At 41.1% G+C, this 22,237-nt stretch overlaps 1 protein-coding gene across 2 annotated transcripts in view; it reads right to left on the bottom strand.

Moving 5' to 3' along the window:
* Positions 1 to 1,287: 1,287 nt before the first annotated feature.
* Positions 1,288 to 22,237, bottom strand: part of nek10 (NIMA-related kinase 10) — a 39,847-nt gene continuing 18,897 nt past the window's right edge. For both annotated transcript variants that reach the window (XM_072659523.1, XM_072659529.1), the window contains 21 exons: positions 21,389 to 21,453; positions 21,197 to 21,299; positions 19,665 to 19,793; positions 19,386 to 19,523; positions 18,483 to 18,528; positions 16,435 to 16,556; positions 16,114 to 16,216; positions 15,950 to 16,025; positions 13,414 to 13,543; positions 12,665 to 12,735; positions 11,419 to 11,626; positions 11,226 to 11,322; positions 9,618 to 9,701; positions 8,962 to 9,010; positions 7,325 to 7,356; positions 5,223 to 5,323; positions 4,964 to 5,074; positions 3,548 to 3,647; positions 2,116 to 2,168; positions 1,965 to 2,020; positions 1,288 to 1,876 (listed from right to left, as the gene is read on the bottom strand). In XM_072659523.1, coding sequence (XP_072515624.1) covers positions 1,828 to 1,876; positions 1,965 to 2,020; positions 2,116 to 2,168; positions 3,548 to 3,647; positions 4,964 to 5,074; positions 5,223 to 5,323; positions 7,325 to 7,356; positions 8,962 to 9,010; positions 9,618 to 9,701; positions 11,226 to 11,322; positions 11,419 to 11,626; positions 12,665 to 12,735; positions 13,414 to 13,543; positions 15,950 to 16,025; positions 16,114 to 16,216; positions 16,435 to 16,556; positions 18,483 to 18,528; positions 19,386 to 19,523; positions 19,665 to 19,793; positions 21,197 to 21,299; positions 21,389 to 21,453 — 1,923 coding nt within the window. In that variant the 3' untranslated portion in view covers positions 1,288 to 1,827. The remainder of the gene's footprint in view (positions 1,877 to 1,964; positions 2,021 to 2,115; positions 2,169 to 3,547; positions 3,648 to 4,963; positions 5,075 to 5,222; positions 5,324 to 7,324; positions 7,357 to 8,961; positions 9,011 to 9,617; positions 9,702 to 11,225; positions 11,323 to 11,418; positions 11,627 to 12,664; positions 12,736 to 13,413; positions 13,544 to 15,949; positions 16,026 to 16,113; positions 16,217 to 16,434; positions 16,557 to 18,482; positions 18,529 to 19,385; positions 19,524 to 19,664; positions 19,794 to 21,196; positions 21,300 to 21,388; positions 21,454 to 22,237) is intronic.

A 22,237-nucleotide genomic window follows, 5' to 3' on the forward strand; every position in this document is an offset into this window, starting at 1 on the left:
TTGAGATACTGTACAATATTCTGTGAAAACAGGTCATCATATTGACATGGTGGGTATTTCATTTGAGATACTTATCAAGAAAATGTGATTATTCTTTTTTGAAATCAGAATTTATAGAAAATTAGTCTTTATTTTGACATTGTAATCCATTATTACAGAGATACTAGGTTACTAAGTTGATAATAAGTTGAAATATATATATATATATATATATATATATATATATATATATATATATATATATATATATATTAAACATAACTACAATGTTTAACTGAGGTACTAAATTTAAAGTTACTAAATTAAAAAGCCAAATCTTTTAACACTGTAGGTCATTATTATAAATCTGTTGTCAGAACATAATGACTAACTCCGATAAGACCAAATTCCAAGACTATTGTGTCATTATTTTCCAAAGGTATTTGTCACTGTACAGTGTACACTGTACAGCGAAATGTGTCCTCCGCATTGAACCCATCTGGTAGTGAACACACACTCACACGTGTTAGGGGCAGTGAGTACACACACACACCCAGAGCGGTGGGCAGCCAACTCCAGCGCCCGGGAAGCAGAGAGGGTAAAGGGCCTTGCTCAAGGGCCCAACAGTGGCAGCTTGCCGAGCCCGGGAATCGAACCCACAACCCTGTTATCGATAGCCTGGCACTCTAACCACTGAGCCACCACTGCCCACCACTGAGATACTAAGTCAACATTCTGTAAAAATAGGTCATCATATTGACATGGTGGGTATTTAATTTGAGATACTTATAAAGAAAATGTGATTATTTAGATATTATTTAGGATTTCAAGAATATTTGTCTATTTTGACATTGTAATCCATTATTACAGAGATACTAGGTTACTAAGTTGATACTAAGTTGAAATATTTATGTATATATATATATATATATATATATATAAAACATAACTACAATGTTGAACTGACAAGAAAAGGTAACTAAAACAAAGATACTAAAACAAAGCAAGAAAATATCTTATTTAAAGCTCAGTATTTAAGAAAAATCAGTAAAGTCAGTAAATACGAACTTTACGAGTTACTAAATTAAAAAGCCAAATCTTTTAACACTGTAGGTCATTATTATAATATATCTGTTGTCAGAAGCATAATGACTAACTCAGATCAGAATGAGCTTCCAACCTCAATCAAATCAAACTATACAGAAAAAAACATTTTTTTTGAGTTTGAGTATTTATTCAGTAGTTCAGATTGTTCAGTAGCACAGATACAGATTGCACCCTCACACTCCAGTGTATAAACGAGCTGGAGATAAAGTGCATAGTTCAGCCTGAGATTTCAAATAAAAGAGACTCTTCTGAAGAACAGCCCAAAGAAAGAAAGATCCCCACAGGTCACCTACAGCCCTCATTAAGTGCTGAGGCTCTACTAACCTGCAGTTAAAACCACAGCAACCTCAAATTATGACGTCTGGACGTCTGGAAGTCTGGACGTCACGAACACTGCAAACACTGGTCCAACAGCTAGCCGTGCACAGTAAGCATGCTAGCATGTAAACAGTGCAGAAGGACAGCATTTTGGACAGCAAGTGGTCTGTCTGAAGTGAGCAGTCCCTCTGAGAATGTCCCAGCTTATTAAGGGTGTTTTCCACTTTAGCATGCAGGAACTGGGCTAATCAGTGCTGGCCGTGCGCCGGGGCGCTGAAGCTCAAGTCCTTGACTGCGAAAAAGGGGAAAATGAATGGCTCTTACATCTCCTTGAGATGTCTTGCCGTCTTACAGTCTTACAGTCTTGCAGGCCATTGCATCACTTGCACTTTGTAGGTGTCTCAGCAGGCGTAACACGTGAAGTCATGGGCTAGCAGCTCTGCTCTTTCCCGTTCTTGTCTCTGACTCAGTCCTACAAACCACAGAAAGGGTGAGTCAACTGCGACTGGTGGGAGGAAAGCAGGAACACAGACAAAAACACCCTCTTTTCCAAAGACTACCTGGACAAAGGTGCGCTGTAATAGCCGCTGTGCTCCAGCACTTCTTCAATCATGCTCTGAGAATCAGCACAAACATACAGGGTTACAGCAGCAGAACTAACAGCCACAGCCACTGACGCAGGACAATAAAGGGATTACCTTACAAACTGACCTGTACCTGCTCGTAGGTGATGCCCTCACGAAGACTCGAATAGCTCGACTCGCCTGTTAAAACAACAGAGTTGCATTCGCTGCGTTTTTAACAAAAGCATTTCTGCCTTAATCCTTCAAAAGTTTGTGGACACCACTTCTACTGAATGCATTATTCAGCTACTTTAAGCTGACACAGATGTGCAAATGTATGCACACACACACAGCTTATCTTGTCCCTGTAGAGAAGCATTGCCTATTATTGAGCTGTGGAGCAGTGGAAGAACTGTGTTTTCTGGATTAATGGGTGGTGCTCCTTCCAACTTCCTGACCTCACTAACACTCTTGTGGTTGAATGCTATCAAATCCTCACAGCAATGCTCCTCAAAAAGCAAGCAGAAAGCCTCTTCCCTGGACAGTAGAAACAGTTACTTAAACAAAAGCAGGATCAACTCATTTTAATATGCTTGATTTCGGAAGAAACAATGAATGAGCAGGTGTCCCAATACTTTTGTCCTTATAGCGTATGCTTAACGTCGCTCCCTCATCTTTAGTCACTTGGTTTTCTGTGATACTGTATTGAGATATGGGGATTTATTACTAATAACATCGACAGTAAAACAGTGTTTCACAGTATTATGGATAAACTTTGGCAATTAATCTGCGGTTCCGAACCATGATGGCAGATCCAGATTTACAATGATCATGTTACGCCTCTTGCTATTATACAGAGCGACTTACATCAGAATTGTATTACACATGTTAGAGAATGTAGAGTTAGGGGTCCTGTCTAATAACTCTTATTAGTGTAGCAGTATGTGCTTTCCCAAATGGAGAAGGGAACTGAACCTTAGTCTGTCCCAGGGAGGGCAGTGTTGTTAGCCACTACACAACACCCCTCACTGTATTCAGTGTAGTCACTTCTGTCTCCCTCTAACCCCTTAAAAAGCCTAGGGCCCTCTGGTGGGCTGAAGGTGTTATTACAAACTTCTATTAGCAGAGAATAGCCCCACCAGTTTGTACAGAGGTCCCCGTAGTTACTGACTAATACACCTTAGTGTGTGATAAGCCCTGGATTTGATCAGTATTTCTTGCTTTGAACCACCCCTACATGTCATTTCTGGATAAGATGAGAGATACAGAACCGTCACTGGAAGGTAGAGAAGCATGTGGACTGAGGCGGTAGAGTCATATTATAGGATTTTACACTAATATGACTAATACTATTCTATATTACAGTCAGTGAAACACCACATGATTCTGCAGCTACTATTTTAAGGGGAAATAATATTAAAAATAATGCTGCTTTAAACCTGGTTGGTATTTAAATCACAGTGAAGCAAACACTTGTACTGAAGACATCTACAATATGCAAAGAAAGCCCTTGCCTCGTCTTGCCGCGCCTTGCCATTGCCAGCACCTGACAGGACAAGAGGGTGACTAGCCAGTCCTACCATGTGTCTTAGCTGGGTGTCCGCTGAGAGACTGGACCCTTGGCCACCATTCCCTGCTGCCTGAAACTAACTCCAGCACCTCCTGGCTTCCCTGAAGGACCTGTTGAAACAGGAAATGGTGGAATGGTGCAAAGCTAGTGATGGCTAATTAGCATGACTTCAGAAATGCTAACAGGCTCCATACTGGCTCTCATTCGCTCTTAGCACTGAAATATTTAGCTAAAAGAAAGTGACACGTCAAGCTGTACTTCACTAGTCAGGTCTACATGTGTTAGGACGATATGGTAGGACACATATGGTACATCAACATTTACTCAATTACTTATCAACACGAATTAATAACCTGTGTAATAAATCACCTGTATGATCACAAATCATCTGCTTTCACTTTAACTCATTAATCTCAAGGTCAATGAACTTCTTTTTGGAGGTGCTTTAGTTTGAAACGGTGGAGGCTTCTCTTAAGGTACTTTGAGGAACCTTCAAAGAACCTTTTTTCCTCAAAGCACCTTAAGAGGTTCCTCCAGTTTCAAAGGGAAGAACCTCCAAATGTTCCTCAAGGGATTTTTATGTTTATCAGTGTAGATAACAACCGACACAAGTCAAATAAATCCAGAAGTGAAACTTTTACCACCCTGTTACACAACGGCAAAATAAAAATAATTTTAAAAATAGCTTAAATAAGTCACTGTTTCATTTGACTGGAGTCCTACTGGCATAGCATATTTACTTACTTGGCTCCATCACAACAAAGCCACAGGATTTTGATCTAGAACGGATTTAAGCTCATTGACATTTGCGCTGAGGTATTTTTAGGTGATGTTCTGCTCCTGTTAAATAGCCTACTCTCAAATCAAATCAAATACATTTGATGAGTTCAGCACTTTTAACAACCAGTGTTGTCATAAAGCAGCTTTACAAAATCAGCAATCAGTAAACAGACAAGAGATCAACAAGACACAACCTATGTGGTTTTAACCCCAGTGAGCAGCCACAGGCGATCTGAGAACCTCCCTCAGAGCTGGAGGACGAAACCTTGGGAGCAACCAAGACTCACAAAGGGGACCCGACCCGTCCTCCTCTGATCAGAACTATTTTTAAATGATTGATAAAAGTCCCCACCGAAAAAGACTCTTCTACTGCTCATGTGTGCAACATAATACCGTAATATAATAATGATAATAATCATAATAAAGTATAACTAATATAGTCGTAGTAGTGATGGTAAGAGTATTGAGAGTAATGATGATTCTCTCTGTCTCGATCTATCCCTCCCTCTGGGAAGCAGTTTGATCAATGTCTGCATGTAGATTCAGGTGTGGCGGTGAGAAGGCGGGGCTTAAAGAGATACGTTTAAAGCACTAAAAATCTGTAGACATAACCCTGTGGTGACTGTAGAACATGTGCATACGTCACCTTATTAAGCTCCATCTTCAGATTAAACGGGCCACTGCCACACTGGAACAGGGACTTCTTGAAGCGCTCTATTGCACGCCTCTGGAAGGTGTTGTGAGGTCCTGGAGGAAGCTGATGACAACGTAAAAAAAAAAGCTTCAGGTTATTTGGGTGGTTAATGTCGCAGTAAAATAGCCACTGAATGATTGTAGTTAAGACACTATGACACAAGGTCATTTATCTCAACACTACTGATGATATGACGTGAGCTCGACCTGACCTGGGTGATGAATATAATCTTATGGAGCAGTCCGAGTAGCCTCAGGTTGGGGTCATCAATTTCCCGGACTTTTCTTTGGGACACGTAGATTCCCCCGGATGCTGTGGGCGATAATGCAGAGCAGACACTTACTCCTACGTCATGCCGATACATCAGAACAGTGGCCTATATAATCATTATTAGGAAAGGCCTGGTGATGCACATTACCAAGCTCCTCAAACCTTGTCCCAACAACCAGCAGCCCTGAGTGCTTCTAAACAGATGCCGAGCCCTCTGAGCATTAAAATATCTGATGTCCACAAAGCCATGTTCTGAGCTCATGGTGGCAAATTAGGAAATGGCAAATAACAGCAAAGGTGGGGAGGAAATTTAGGTGTGGAAAAACCATCTCAGAGGTCTGGTCACATGACTGCTCCAAAGACTAATAAAAAAAAGACCTTCAAGAAGATTTAGCTGACTTGGGAGTTGTAGTGCACTGTTCTACTGTGCAGCACCACCTGCATAAATATGACCTTCATGGAAAATTCAGCCTCATTTTCAGCAGATTTTCAAAGCAACATCCAAACAAGTGCATCCTGGTGCATTTTGGGAACATCAGGTGTTTAACTGATGTTAAAATAGGAGATTTTGGCTACAATGGTTACAAAAAATGTATGGTTCCCACACTTTTGCATGCCACTGTATTGGGTGAAAGGCAGTGGGAAATTTGTGAAGAATTAATAGCTCCAGCTGAAATGTGGGGCGATTTGGAAGGAATGGCACTTTCAAGGCGTTTGAAGGTAGCTTATTGTTATTATTGATAATACCTCGGCTTACTCGGTCAGCTTGGTCAGCTATAGATGTTTTTTTTTTCTTTTCTAAAAGGCTGAGCCTAAACTCTAAACTCTGAAATACTGTTAAAGAACTTTAGTTTTTTAAAGAAAGCTCTATAAATGCTTTGAAATCCAGAAATCCTGTTTAACCTGGCTTATTCAACGTTACTTGTGACTGGTAGCCAATATCGATTTAGTCTAGTATTCTTATTTTTATCAACATTTGTTTGGTAACACTTCATTTTAAGGAACACAAATTCGATTTTAGAGTTTCACCAAGAATAGATACTGAATTTATGATGCAAATTGACTAATTAAATCCTCATTTGGTTGTTTTTCGCTCTGTAATTAGTTATGAGCAGAACCTCACTTAAGAATATGGGACACTTCCTGATGAATTAGTGATTATTAAAGTCTTAATAACAATTAATAACAATTCATGAATTCATGCTCAATAATGCACATAACAGGGTGGTTACAAAGTGTTAATTGCACATTATTTCAACTAATAATGCAATTATTGATGATTTGCACTTGACAGATCTCAAATTCCTGTAGTAGTAAGGGAGTAATGAATAGTGAATAAATCATTTGGAAATATGTACTTCAGACTTTATTGAACAATATTGGTCTCGATGGACTGGAACCTCAATCAGAGCCACAGATTCTGATTAAAAAGCATAAATACATGTTTTTTTGCCACAGTATGTGCTCTAAACCTCAGGGTAGACTTTCTAGAGCATTCCAGAAATAGAGGTTTTCCAGTAAACTTCTCTAGATTCTGTATATAAACACTGTTAAAGCTTTACATTTCATTCCACAGTTCATTCAGTGCCGATAGGAAAATGTCTATGATGTCAAAACCAAGAAAATAATAACAATATCTCTCTTTTTGCCTTCTCAGAGTAAATGGTCACCCACCCGCTGAGGTCCCCTCTACCTGCGTCAGACCAGCTGCTACCTACCAGTCCGACCATCAGGCCACCCACCCACCACCACCCATACCAGACCAGCGGCTCACCCTCCTACCACTTCTACCTGTCTAATGACCATGTTAAACCCTACCTATCTGCCACTATTAATATCACCACTCTCAACTATCTGTTGTATCTGGTTTGGTAATTGATATCAATAATGTATATATAAATATATTTATTGAAGACTTTTATAAAGCATTATTTGTTCAGGTTGAACTTTTTTTAAATTTATATTTCTTTATTTATTTTAAGCAAGCTTTATGGATGTGTATTTGTTGAACCCATTAGCCAATACAGAAATAAGGCCTGTTACCTGGTCGAGCTTTGGACTTCACACAGTCACCACTGAAACACATGAGAAAAGACAGTTGCATAGTTACATATATGCGACCAGTTGTGATTAAACAATGAAACCTCTGGTGCAATAAAGCAATGATCTCCACATTGCACCACACCCTCTTCCACCCAGCCAACAAGGGACATTCTGTTAGCATTGGCAATGTTCTAATTCGGCCTTATCTGGCACATTGCATTAGAAAGACGTCATGAGAACGTCCATTATGTCCTCTATAAACTCACTAAACACTTTACGTAGCATTAGGGACACTGTGTACACCAACTCATTCATGCCACTATGTAAATCAGCCAATCCTGTGGCAGCAGGGCAGTGCAGTGCTTAAAACCATGCAGATATGGATCAGCTGCATCAGGCAAAAGGGGGAAAAATGTGATCTCAGGGATTTGGACTGTGCTGTGAGTTTCATGCTGGAAGAGCTGGTGAATATTAAGCATTTCTAGAACAGCTGATCTCCTGGGATTTTCAGCACAGCCGTCTTTGGGGTTTCCTCAGAATGCTGAAATAAAGAAAACACATCCAGAATGATGGAAGACGGAAATGCCTTGTTGATGAGAGAGAGGTCTACAGAGGCTGGTCAGACTGGTTGGAGCTGACAGAAAGGCTACAGTAGCTCAGGTAACCACTCTGTACAACTGTGGTGAGCAGAAAGGCCTCGCTGCATGAACAACAACATGCCCAAGTCTGAGGCTCAAAGGTGTAAAAAAAGTATTCCCATTCATTCCTCAGGTAGAAGTGAGTGGAGATACGAGGGTTTAAAAGACTTCTATAGAAGCTGAAGAATCAACTGAAGCTTTTTACTCCAGTAAAAGTGTAAAAGTACTGGTTTCAGAACGACTTCAAGTAGAAAAGTAAAAGTAATGGAAGGAAAACAAAGGCCGAAAGCTTAGGCCGCGCCACAGGGGTCTATAGTGCACTACCCCCCCCCCCCCCCCCCCAAAAAAAAACACATTTCTCTAAAAGCCATAATGAGGAGAATGTTGTATATTAATATTAATATCTGATATTCTAATGTTCTATTAAAATGATGATGTTGAAAATGTTGGGCTGCACTAGGCTCCTGTTTCAGCTGCAGATCTGCCCATTGAAAATGAAGCATTTCAGTAATATCAGCTCTATTAAAGGAGCTGTGCTCTGTGCTCTACTGAGCATTAACATGAGCTTCATGGAGGAAAATACGCTGCGCAACTCGAGTCAAATTACTGTAAAATCCTGTAGTATTACTCTACCGCCTCATGCTTCTCTGCCTTCAGATGCTGCTTCTGTATCTCTCAGCTTGTCCAGAAAAGCATGTGTCCAAATACAGCTGTCCATGAGGGGGCGCTCAAAGTGTGATTTGTATTTACAGCAGTGGAGTAAACATGAACTACACTACTTAACTGTAGGGGGAGCCCAGGAGCAAAAATACTTATTCTTGCATACAGCTGCTTTAAAGTTACAATGTTTACGGAGGTTTTGTGTAAGAAAAAATGTCCTTTGTACCGTCAACAAAATAAGGATCTAGAACGTCCTGAAGACTTAACTTAAGCTGAGAACACATTTAGTACCTGGTTTCTGTGAGTTTAAGGGAAAACATCGGACATGTGCAAACTTACCAAGCTTGGCTTTGTTCGTCGGAGCAGCTGTCGGGGCGCTTGTTCGAGTCTACAAGTTCCAGAAAAATAAGATTAGTTTATTCAATTAAATAAAACTAACTGAACCAGCTGCGTATTTGTTTTTGACATAATTTAAAGTTTCAACAACCCTTTGAATATCATGCTGAACAGGCCAACAGAAATCAAGAAATCAATAGAAGTCAATGGATTTTATTTCAATTAATTTAGGAACAATATCCATTGACTACCACTGAAACAGTGAGATAAGATGGTATTTTCCTTCTGAAAAGTTGCAATTTTTAGGAACTCAAGATTTTGTTCTGACTATGACAATATTATTTTATATCGACAAGTGGGGTTATGACATCACTGAATTTTGGGAAAAGGGCCCACCCCAAACTCCCCCTCTTCTAAGTTCAACTAAGTCAAACGTAGAACCCACCTCCACCCTGTCTACACCCCGTCACCTCTCTTTACTTCCCTCATTTACCAAACCAACAGGGTTGGGGAGGGGGTTCGGCCTCAGGAAATCCGTCCCGGACTTTAAGCCAAAAATATTCTCTGATTCCGCCCTCCTGTTCCACCTCAGGGCCTGGTCCGCACTAGCAAACAGCAATATTAGCATGTGCTAAAACATGACGGTTTAATGGACTTACTTGGATTGTGGAGTAGACTTTCCTGAGCTGAGGCCGATCTCATGGCAGACCTAGCTGTTGTTGAGGCATCACTGGATTCTATGTCTGTTTAAAAGTACCAGCAGAAATACGCTAATTTGATTTGGTACACAAGCGTTAGTTGTGCTAGTTGACTAATAAAGCTGCTAAAAATTATTGTGCTTTACTTTCTTAGAGACCACACAGTCTCATTTATTTACCTTTTTATTTATTCATTTATTTATTATATTTGAGTCACAATGCTTTAATGTGTTTAAGTACCAAAAACAGTGAATTAAATATATGCAAACCACTATTCACTAATTTTATATATATAATGTCTGTTTTTTCTACTTGGTCTGTCTATGTAAATGGCCTCTCTATTGTGATTCATTTTGAAAGCTTTTTACCTCTAAAATGCTCAGTAAATAAGATAATATTCCTCATCATTTCAGTGTGAATGGATGGCTAGGCTGATGGGCAGTCAGATGTTAATATTTTCTTGGTTTTGACATCATAGCCGCAATTAATGGAGTGGTGGTGCGCTGTTCTACTGTGCAGTAACACCTGCATAAATTCATTTACAGCATTTTCATATATGCAGTGAATGAACTGTGGAATTAAATAAAAAAAACTTTAACAGTGTTTATATACAGAATATAGAGAACTTTCTAGTTAAACTTAATTATAAAATGTGAGATTTAGAGCGCATACTGTGGGAAAAACATGTATTTATGCTTTTTAATCAGAATCTGTGACTCTGATTGAGGTTCCAGTCCATCTAGACCAATGTCAGTAGAAAACACGGACAGAGCAACATCTCTCAAGAGTGTAGCTCAGCTCATTTTCCATCTCATTTTCCTCCTCTAAACTGTCTTTCCATCTCCAGTGTCTCCAAATTCCAACAGCTTCTCCCTATTCTCATATCGGCCCATTTGTATTTCCCCCAGAAATCAGTTTAACCCTTACTCTGCACTATTGTAGGCGGGGCTACACTCAGGAATGAAGTGATTGACAGACAGGCTTGGCTGGAAGAGACCGGTCATCTGCAGCAGGACCAGCAACTTACATGAGCTGCTGGAGCGTCCACGCACCGGACAAACTGGGAATCCTGGGGGAAGTCTGCTCTTCTTCTGCCCTGTAGCTCAATGAAGGTGGTCTGAGACACTGAGGCTCAGACTGGGTGAAGGGGTGTGTCTAGCAAATGAGAATGCGAGTCTGACTCCACCTTTGGTCTCTACTGCGCAGACTCTGGTTGCAAATTTGACAACATTGCGGACACTCTTGGCTTCATTTCTAAAGAATGGGAGGGAATGGAACCACGCCGTCCATGTTTTCTACAGTCAACAGGTCATTATTGCGTATGAGGTCATTAACGTGTCGATTCTGATTAGAGGTCATATGTAAAATTGCCATGAAAATATAAAGGCAGGGCAGTGCTGAGAAATGCCATTGTAGCTTTAATATATAGGACTCAAATACTGTGTTGCACATTTTGCGTGAAGCAGGACCAGCGAGCTTTATCAATTGGACCCCATACAGTATGTTCTAATGAATATCCTCAAGCCACTGCCAGGCTTTATAGCTTTAGGCCAGGCTTTATTTTCTAACCTTGAGCATGAGCTTCTCCATCTGCTGATTCACAGAAATGTAGGTCAGACTGGTGGCCATCTTGACTTTTAAGTAGTTGATCCTTAAAGTCCATTTCCTGACAGTAAAGAAATGACATGTCATGTCAGTATCGTTCAGTAGACACAAAAAAACAGTCACAGTATAACTAGAGCAGCAGTCTGACTGAACGTACCTGAGGCACGGCTGAAGACCTGCTCATCAGCTTCATCCTGTTGCTCTCTAAGCAGTACTTCTGCGCTCGCCTCCTGTCTCGCTCGGCTCTCTTCTCCAGAGCAATATGAGCAGTGCTCAAGTCGTCCATGAACCTCATCATCAGGTCACAGATTCTGGAACTGACCTCCACGATGTCGGGCCGTAGATCTGGATTGGGGGTCAAACACCTGGCCAACAGACCATAACATTTACAGTTACATTTACGGCGTTTAGCAGATGCTCCTATCCAGAGTGACTTACACAAGAGCTTCACTGTTTACTCAAGAATAACCTCAGTTAGTTTGAATAGACTAAAAATTCCAAGATCCCACTAAGCTTAGACACAAGCCAATAAGGAGACCACTCTACTATTCACCCAACCACTCTCAGAAGAGGAGGAGGGTCTTCAGTCTGGGTTTGAAGACAGTGAGTGTTGGACTCTCAGCTGTTCGGACACCCAGATGAAGTTCGTTCCACCACTTCGGTGCAGGACAGTAAAAAGTCTGGACGCTCGTCTTCCGTGGATCTTAAAGGATGGCGGGTCGAGCCGAGCCGGACTTGAAGCTGGAAGGGCTCTTGGTGCAGATCGGCTTTTGACCATCGCCATTAAGTATGGAGGGGCTGGCTGGTCCAGTCTTAGCTTTGTAGACCAGCGTCAGGGGTTTGAATCTGATGATTTGGGCAGCAGCTACAGGAAGAGAGAGAGTACGCAGCAGTGGAGGAGCTGAACATGGCTGAACTTAGAAACGTTGAAGACGACCCGTGCCGCTGTATTCTGGATAAGTTGCAGGGGTCTGATGGTGCACAGAGGGAGACCAGCCAGAAGAGAGCTGCATTAGTCAAGTCTTGAAGTGACGAGAGACTGAACGAGCACCTGGGCGACTCTCTAGAGGAGGAATGAGGAAGGGTCGAATTCTCCGGATGTTGTACAGAAGAAATCTGCATGACCGAGTTAGATTTGCAACATGACTTGAGAACGATAACTGATCATCCATGACTACAGCAAGGCTTCCAGCTTCTGTAGATGGAGTGGTCAGTGAGTTCTCAAAGAGGATGGCGAGATCTCATTTGAGACAACAACAGCATCTGAGCTGCTTCACCAGTAAATGTGGTAAACGTTCACTTTTCAGACACAGAGATAATGATGATGATGATGATGATGATGAATACTAACTCATACAGTGTCAATTAAATCTTTTACAAACAGGTATCTGTAAGAGCCTCACCAGTTTATCATGTCTGTAACTCGTCCTGAAAAGGCGGCGTCTTCAACCGGCTCAAATGCAGCCTCAACAATCTAGAAAGCATCAAAGCAGTGGATTGGTGTATATGCAACCTCTGTAGGCCCAGTGCCTCCTGTCTGAAATCCTGAATCATCAAATCCATTTCAAACCTCCAACATCACTTCTTAAACCTAATAATGCATACAATGGCACAACATTTGAATAGCCCAAAGTTTAGATCGGGGAAGTTAACATTTCCTACTTTCAAACCAGTGTGAAGTCGACCTGCTTGTGTGCTTTGGGTCATCGTCCTGCTGCATGACCCAACAGCACTCCAGCTTCAGCTTCAGCTCACAGACAAATGACATGATCTTCTCTTGAAGAATTCTCTGATACAGAGCAGATTTCATATTTCCCTCAGTGCTAGACAGGCGTCTATGTCCTGCTTAAGAAAAGCATCCCCAGATCATGACACTACCACCACCATGCTTCACGGTTGGTATGAGGTTCTCGCTTTGAAAAGCTGTATTAGCTTTTTAACAGACATAACAGGGACTCGTGGCTCTCGTGATCTGTCCATAATGCACTGCTCCAGGGCTCAAGATGATCATGTTTTGGGCATGTGTTTATGGTAATAAGAAAATTGAAAGTCTAAGTCTAGCGTTTGTTATCAACATTAGCCTAGCATCCAAATTAATCCATTAACCTGTACTGGATTCTCTCCAAAGTTTCTATAATCAGTGGTTTGTCACCTTGGTGGCGAGGGAGAGCATGTTGGTGCTGTAGAAAGGAGGCTTGAGGGTGACCATCTGATACAGGATGCAGCCAGTAGCCCACACATCAGCCTTCTCCCCGTACGGCTCACTCTTCACAATCTCTGGACTAACACAGAACCGCAGACACTCTGCTCATTACACCACTCGCCTGCTTAGAGAAGCCTTCTTCTCAAAGACTGAAAAATATTAGTAAAATAATACTCTCCATGCTGCATATTTTCCCACTTAAAATGCTAGCATAGTTACCAGTAATGCCTAAAAATGTTAGCATGGCTACCAGTAATGCCTAAAAATGTTAGCATGGCTACCAGTAATGCCTAAAAATGCTAGCATAGCTACCAAAAATGCCTACAAAAGCTACCATGGCTACCAAAAATGCCTAACAATGCTAGCATGGCTACCAAAAATCCCTAAAAATGCTAGCATGGCTACCAAAAATGCCTAAAAATGCTAGCATGGCTACCAAAAATCCCTAAAAATGCTAGCATGGCTACCAAAAATGCCTAAAAATGCTAGCATGGCTACCAAAAATCCCTAAAAATGCTAGCATGGCTACCAAAAAGGCCTACAAATGCAAGCAAGGCTACCAGTGATGCCTACAAATGCTAGCATGGCTTCCGATAATGGCTAAAAATGCTAGCAAGGCAACCAATAATGCCTAAAAATGCAAGCATGGCTACCAAAAATGCCTAAAAATGCTAGCATGGCTACCAAAAATCCCTACAAATGGTATCATGGCTACCAGTAACGCCTAAAAATGATAACAAGGCTACCAGTGATGCCTAACAAAATGGTATCATGGCTACTAAAAATGCTAGCATAGCTACCAGAAATGCCTAGAAATGCTAGCATGGCTTCCGATAATGGCTAAAAATGCTAGCAAGGCAACCAGTAATGCCTACAAAAGCTAGCATGGCTACCGGTAATGCCTAAAAGTGCTTACATGGCTGCCAGAAAGGCCTGCAAATGCAAGCAAGACTACCAGTAATGCCTAAAAATGCTAGCATGGCTACCAGTAATGCCTAAAAATGCTAGCATGGCTACCAAAAATCCCTAAAAATGCTAGCATGGCTACCAGTAATGCCTAAAAATGCTAGCATGGCTACCAAAAATCCCTAAAAATGCTAGCATGGCTACCAAAAATCCCTAAAAATGCTAGCATGGCTACCAGTAATGCCTAAAAATGGTAGCATGGCTACCAAAAATCCCTAAAAATGCTAGCATGGCTACCAGTAATGCCTAAAAATGCTAGCATGGCTACCAAAAATCCCTAAAAATGCTAGCATGGCTACCAGTAATGCCTAAAAATGGTAGCATGGCTACCAAAAATCCCTAAAAATGCTAGCATGGCTACCAGTAATGCCTAAAAATGCTAGCATGGCTACCAAAAATCCCTAAAAATGCTAGCATGGCTACCAGTAATGCCTAAAAATGCTTACATGGCTGCCAGAAAGGCCTGCAAATGCAAGCAAGACTACCAGTAATGCCTAAAAATGCTAGCATGGCTACCAGTAATGCCTAAAAATGCTAGCATGGCTACCAAAAATCCCTAAAAATGCTAGCATGGCTACCAGTAATGCCTAAAAATGCTTACATGGCTGCCAGAAAGGCCTGCAAATGCAAGCAAGACTACCAGTAATGCCTAAAAATGCTAGCATGGCTACCAGTAATGCCTAAAAATGCTAGCATGGCTACCAAAAATCCCTAAAAATGCTAGCATGGCTACCAGTAATGCCTAAAAATGCTAGCATGGCTACCAAAAATCCCTAAAAATGCTAGCATGGCTACCAAAAATCCCTAAAAATGCTAGCATGGCTACCAGTAATGCCTAAAAATGCTAGCATGGCTACCAAAAATCCCTAAAAATGCTAGCATGGCTACCAGTAATGCCTAAAAATGCTAGCATGGCTACCAAAAATCCCTAAAAATGCTAGCATGGCTACCAAAAATCCCTAAAAATGCTAGCATGGCTACCAGTAATGCCTAAAAATGCTAGCATGGCTACCAAAAATCCCTAAAAATGCTAGCATGGCTACCAGTAATGCCTAAAAATGCTAGCATGGCTACCAAAAATCCCTAAAAATGCTAGCATGGCTACCAATAATGGCTAAAAATGCTAGCATGGCTACCAAAAATGCCTAAAAATGCAAGCAAGGCTACCAGTGATGCCTACAAAAATGCTAGCATGGCAACCAAAAATGCCTACAAAAGCTAGCATGGCTACCAATAATGTTTGAATAAAATGCTATATTGGCTACCAATAATGCTAGCCTAGCATCCTAGCCTAAATTCCATGCCACCCATGTGGTTGGTGAGGGAGAGCATGCCTATCAATGCTTACAAGGCTACTGATAATGCCTACAAATGCCAAAATGCCTAAAAATGCTGGGGTAGTAAACGATAATGTCTAGACATGCATGCTGCATGGATGCTGGTGGATGCTTTATTAGGCTAATTAGTGCGTGTTAGTTTTTACTGGTTGTTTTTGAACAATATCTGTACGGATACAAACCAGGAATACAGAATGGTCCCAACAACGGACATCAGCTTGCTGGTCTCCTGCTTCTGCTTGGCAAGGCCGAAGTCAGCTGAAAAACAGGACGGGACTTTGGTTGATGTTTCATGTCTGTTTTGGTAAAACCATCAATAACCTGTGAGTGAAACTGTCCCACTGACTTATGGTGACTTTGTCTCTCTCTCCGAGCATGATGTTGTTGGGAGTGAGGTCTCTGTGGACGATCCTCTTCTCCTTGTGTAAATATCTCAAGGCCCGGCACATCTGCGATGGTGACAGTGGAAGATTGGGTGATTCAGGCAGGCATGTGAAAAAGGCCTTGTGTTGTATTCATGTTCAGCAGCAGATGGATTGTGGTGGCAGTAACACATAACGAATGTGGTTCTAATGTAATAATGTCATCTCTGATCGCTTACAGTCCAATTCCAGACCACCCTAATGACCCTCGGCCTCAGAAAGGAGGCAGTCGGTCAGTTGATTACCTGTATGAAAATATTCCACACTCTTTCTTCAGGGAAAGTTTGCTGCTTTTCTTTCAGCGAGCTGAAGTGGTCGGCAAGGGGTGCGCCCTCCACAAGCTCCATTACTATGTATAACCTGTCACCTGTTACACATTAAATACAGGTTTAAATGTGCCTTAAACACACCAAAAAACATAAATAACAAAATGTAATAAACTAAAAATAGACTAGAAAATTATACATATATTTAACATATTGACAAAAAATAAGATATGACAGATTTAATGCGGCATTACTTTTACTTTGCCACAATAAATATCATTTTTTTCTTTTTGGAATATATTTAATTTAGCAAATGAACAGTAATTATAATATAATGAAATATAATAATATAATATGTAATTAAGATAAGATAAGATATGATAAGATAATCCTTTATTAGTCCCACAGTGGGAAAATTCTCAATTATATAATAATAAGGATGTGTCATAAATACACATAAAAAATTAAGAAAACATGTATATAATTGTATTTATAAATGTAGAAAATGAATGTGAAATAAATATAAATTGTATCTAATATGATATATATATATATAGAGAGAGAGATTTTAGGGAAATTAATATTTGCACTGTATTTAATAAACCATGGACAACATTTCTCCTTAATTCCAAATATAAATATTATATACTATACTATATCTACTATTTAGAGCATTTATTTATTTGCAGAAATGACAACTGCTCAAAAACAACTGCTGAAATAATATTTTTAAATAAATGATAAATTATTTTTTATTCAAATAAATGATTTTTGATAATTATAATAAAATTTAATTATAATAAAAAGATTAAACACCACAGTAATAATATCTGAACTTTGAGAGCTTTCAGAAATCACTATGGTGAAATAACCTCGACTGCCAATCACAGCTCTCATGTCTCGGCCGGGATTCAGCTAACTCAGCTCTGTTTGATGAAATGTCTGGAATAAAACAACAGCCATAGACGTAGAGATGCAAATTTAAGAGCAAAAAAATAAGGTCTTAATTTGTCCGGAGCTGTTTATATATGTATATGTGTGTGTGTGTGTGTGTGTGTGTGTGTGTGTGTGTGTGTGTGTGCATGCAATACCAGTCAAATGTTTGGACACACATTTGACATTGAAGTGCTAGAGTGACCATACTGGTGAACACTGGGGTCGTGGCTGAGGAAGGTTTCAAACAGGCCTCAGTTGTTGGTTAAACTGAGGGGAGGTGATTTACAGGCTATTTACAGGCTATTAAGGCTGTGTACTGGTCTCTTGCTAAATGAGTAAATGTGCTTGTATTAATGTTTATTAATATATCATACTGTAGCTGCATGGTTTTGAGGGTATTTCCACCCTCACACACACAGACACTGCCACGGTCATACACCTAAAACTCCACAGCCCCGGCATCCTTACTACAGTGGATACTCGGGTGTCCCCAGTGTCCTCCAAAAATGTGCTCACCCTAGCATTGGGATCAGATGTTTTTAAGATGATGAAGGGCACGCGTTCAACCAGGTGTGTCCAAACTTTTAAATGGTGCTAGTGCAGACCACCCACTGACACAGAACGGGAGGAGGGACTGTTAATATTTTGGCTTGGAGTCCGGGTTGGCTTTCCGGACCGCCGTTTGTGTGGTGAGTGATAGATGAAAGGGAGTAGACGGGGTGGAGGTGGGTGTGACGTTTGTTCGTAATGGAGTTGAACTGAAACAGGGTTATATAAGGGGCTTGAGGGCCAGGAGGAAGAGTTTGGGGTGTGGTCCTTCTCTTAAAATTCAGTTTACAATTAGTTAAAATTAATAAACAAACAATAATTCATTATTACAATGATTAATTAATTAGTATTTATAGAATTAATTAAATAATTAAATTAATTAAATAATTTCATTATTAACATTGCAAACAAAATACATTGTAAAATATGTTATATATTTATACTAAAGAACTAAATAACTTTCCAATAATACATATATTTTTTAAATTACAAAAAAAAACATTTTTTTAAATGAAATACAATAATCACAGGGGCACACTTACTTTCTAAAAATGTCTTGAAGTATTTGACGATGTTCGGATGCGCCATCTAAAAAACATAACAGTCAGATCATCAGTATGTAGAAGTAAACAGGGACTAATACATGCTGGTGCTGAATCTTGCAGTGCACCCGTATGACCACACAGGGCCAGTAGAGCTACAGAAGAGCTGATAACTGTACCCTTGGCTTAGTGAGAGACTGCCAAAATGGCACATATTTGTGTGTGCAGCATTTTGTCTATAACTAATGGAATTACACTAAATGGACAAAAGTATTTGGACACCTACACATTCCACCTACAGGAGCTTTTCTGACATCTCATTCTAAACCCATAGGCTGTATTAATATGGAGCTGGTCCTCCTTTGCTCTAAGCTCTACCAGCAGCAGCAGGTCTGGAGCTCTGCTGCAGTTATTGAGTCAGCTGGAGGCTTTTCTGCACTCTGCTCTGAGCTCAGCACTCGGCCCTGACCCCGCTCTGTAACTTTACGTGGTCTGATACTCTGTGGCTGAGCTGCTTTCTGTGAGCTGTTCCTCCTAAACTCTTCCACTGTTTAATAATAACACCACTCACAGCTGATGGAGGAAGATCTAGGAGGGAGGAAATTATAAAATTTCACCAGCTGACTTGTTGTTGTTGGTGCAGCGGTGTCTCCTATTACATACAGAACCACGCTGAAGTTCAGTGAGCTCTTCAGAACCTCCCGTTCTTTCACTGATGTGTGTAAGAAAGACAGACTGCAGTACTAGGGGCTTGATTTTATACACCTGTGGCAATGAGGCTGACTAAAACACCTGAAATTAATGATCATTAAGACGTGTGTCCCAATACTTTTGTCCATACAGTGCATATTGGATAGTAAAGGCATTAAAGATCTGCAGGTTGCTCAGTATGACATTCAATACCTGCTCTTTGATTATGGTGAGCTCGGACACAATCTTCTCAACGTTGCTGTCTCTGGACTTCTTGTCGTTCCCGAAAGCAGGGTTGTGGAGGTTGACCTCTTTCAGCGCCAGGCAGTTCTGTGCACCCTGTTTACGGACCTTTCGACAGAAGCCCACAATTTCATCCCACACAGACCCCCTGTATGTTTCCAAGCAGCACATTAATCACAGATCCGCGGTATAGATGGTGCGGTCCAGGCCTGGCCGAAGGACTGATGAATGATTGAGCACGGGCTTTACCTTGAAAACACTTCCGAAGGCTCCACTGCCTAGATGGTCGAGAATGGAGTAGCCATTGATCACTTTAATAGGCGGCCGGTTCTGGTTCACTGCCTCAATTCTCTCCCTCAGTCCATCTAACTCTTCAGGCTGCAGACAAGAAAATGAGCCTCAAAAAATAAAGGTGGCAGAGGGTTTCTTTGGAGCAATATCTTAAAACAGTGGTTCCAGAACCTGGTTTCATCAGTGTTTCCCTGCTCCCAACACACCTGATCCAGCCAATCAGCTAATAACCAACTCTTTCCTCAGTTAAAGGTGGGTTTTAGAGAGAAAACCCATTAAATATAGTGTAGGACGGGGGGTCCTGCTACAGAACTGCTACAGAACTGCAGGTTCCCCAACCCCCTAACTCATCTAACTCAAACGTACTGGATGGAGCACCACCATCCATCATTCCAGAGAACACAGCAGTTCTTCCACTGCTCCACAGCTCAATGCTGCTGCTGGGGGGCTTTATACCCCTCAAGCCCACGCCTGGCATTAGGTAGCATGGTGCCAATAGGGACTAGACAGCCTGTGTGTGTGTGTGTGCACATCTGCACATATGTGTCAGTAATGGGTGCACATTAAAATAGCTGAATGCATTCATTAGAAGAGGTGTCCACAAACATGTGGACATTTAGTGTCTCTATAGGGCCTATAATGGTGTTTTAGGATAGCAGGAGATCTGCTCTTGGGCTGATCTTGCTAGGAAGGCCTGACCTCGCCATGCTGGCAGTAATTTTACATGTTCTCCACTTGGAAATGATTTAGTGGAAAGGTTGATTCCTAGAACCCCTTCCCAGACTCCTCTGCATCTACAAGCTCTTTGGATCTGGCTGTGGTGATACAACCCACTTTATCAGTCTACCAGACTAAATGTCTGAGGTTCTAATAAGACAGGCTCCTCCAGAACCCTTTCTAACCATGTTCTGATCATCTCCAGCTGATTCTGATTTCACTCATTTTCAGTAGTAATAAATGTCGGGTGTTCAAAAATGTCCTAAACCTCTGTTTGATCCGGAGATCAAATCTCCAGATGTTTAAATAAAGGTTTTTCATGGGGTGTCCTTATTTTTCCACATGGTAAAGGTGCACGTATTTGTCACTGTACAGTGTACAGCGAAATGTGTCCTCCGCATTTAACCCATCTGGTAGTGAACACACACTCACACACACACACACACACACACACACACACACACACACACACACACGTGTTAGGGGCAGTGAGTACACACACACACCCAGAGCGGTGGGCAGCCAACTCCAGCGCCTGGGGAGCAGAGAGGGTAAAGGGCCTTGCTCAAGGGCCCAACAGTGGCAGCTTGCCGAGTCCGGGAATCGAACCCACAACCCTGTTATCGATATCCCGGCGCTCTAACCACTGAGCCACCACTGCCCCTACATATAGTATAGTTCATTGTACGCAAACTGCATTGAAAGATCAAGGCCCAAGTCTGACATTTCACACATGTTACGAAGAGTGGAAGATCCAACCATTATAAGGTTACCGAAAGCAGTGAGGTTTTCTCCTGCAGAGGTTCGTACGCAGCGATGTCTCTGACGTAGTGCCCGATGTCAATGAACATCTCGAACAGCTCTGGTGGGAGGAGCCTACATCCACAAATCAAAGGTCAGTGATGAAGCGAAGCCTGTACAACAAAGCTGGTAGGCATGAAGCTAACACCACATATCAGTTGTACCTTTTGAAGAGATGTCTGTTGCGTTCCATGCTGAAAAGGAAGCGTAGGGTCCTGAAAGCGTAACACTAAAACAAAAGGTGAAGATTTCATTTATGGCATTTACACATAAAATTGTTGGTACCCCTCGGTTAATGAAAGAAACACCCACAATGGTCACAGAAATAACTTAAATCTGACAAAAGTAATAATCAATGAAAATTATATGAAAATGAACAAATGAAAATCCGACACTGATTTTGAACCTTGCTTCAACAGAATTATTTAAAAAAGTAAACTCATTAAACAGGCCTGGACAAAAATGATGTGTCCACTAATTAGCATTACAGGTGTCTACAGTCTTGTAATTAGTCAGTGGGCCTATATACAGGGCTACAGGTAGTCACTGTGCTGTTTGGTGACATGGTGTATACCACACTCAACATGGACCAGAGGAAGAGAAGGAAAGAGTTGTCTCAGGAGATTAGAAAGAAAATTATAGACAATCATGTTAAACTGTTGCACATATTATTCAGAAATGTAAGATCCATGGGACTGTAGCCAACCTCCCTGGACGTGGCTGCAGGAGGAAAATTGATGACAAATCAAAGAGACTGAAAATACAAATGGTAACAAAAGAGCAGAGAAAAACTTCTAAAGAGATTAAAGGTGAACTTCAAGCTCAAGGATCATCAGTGTCAGATTGCACCATCCGTCGTTGTTTGAGCCAAAGTGGACTTCATGGGAGACGACCAAGGAGGACACCACTGTTGAAAACAGATCATAAAAAACCAGACTGGAATTTGGAACTTTTTGCCAAGGCACATCAGCTCTGTGTTCACAGACGGAAAAATAAAGCATATCAAGAAAAGA

This window comes from Salminus brasiliensis, chromosome 1 (genome assembly GCF_030463535.1).
Source record: "Salminus brasiliensis chromosome 1, fSalBra1.hap2, whole genome shotgun sequence".
NCBI lineage: Eukaryota > Metazoa > Chordata > Actinopteri > Characiformes > Bryconidae > Salminus > Salminus brasiliensis.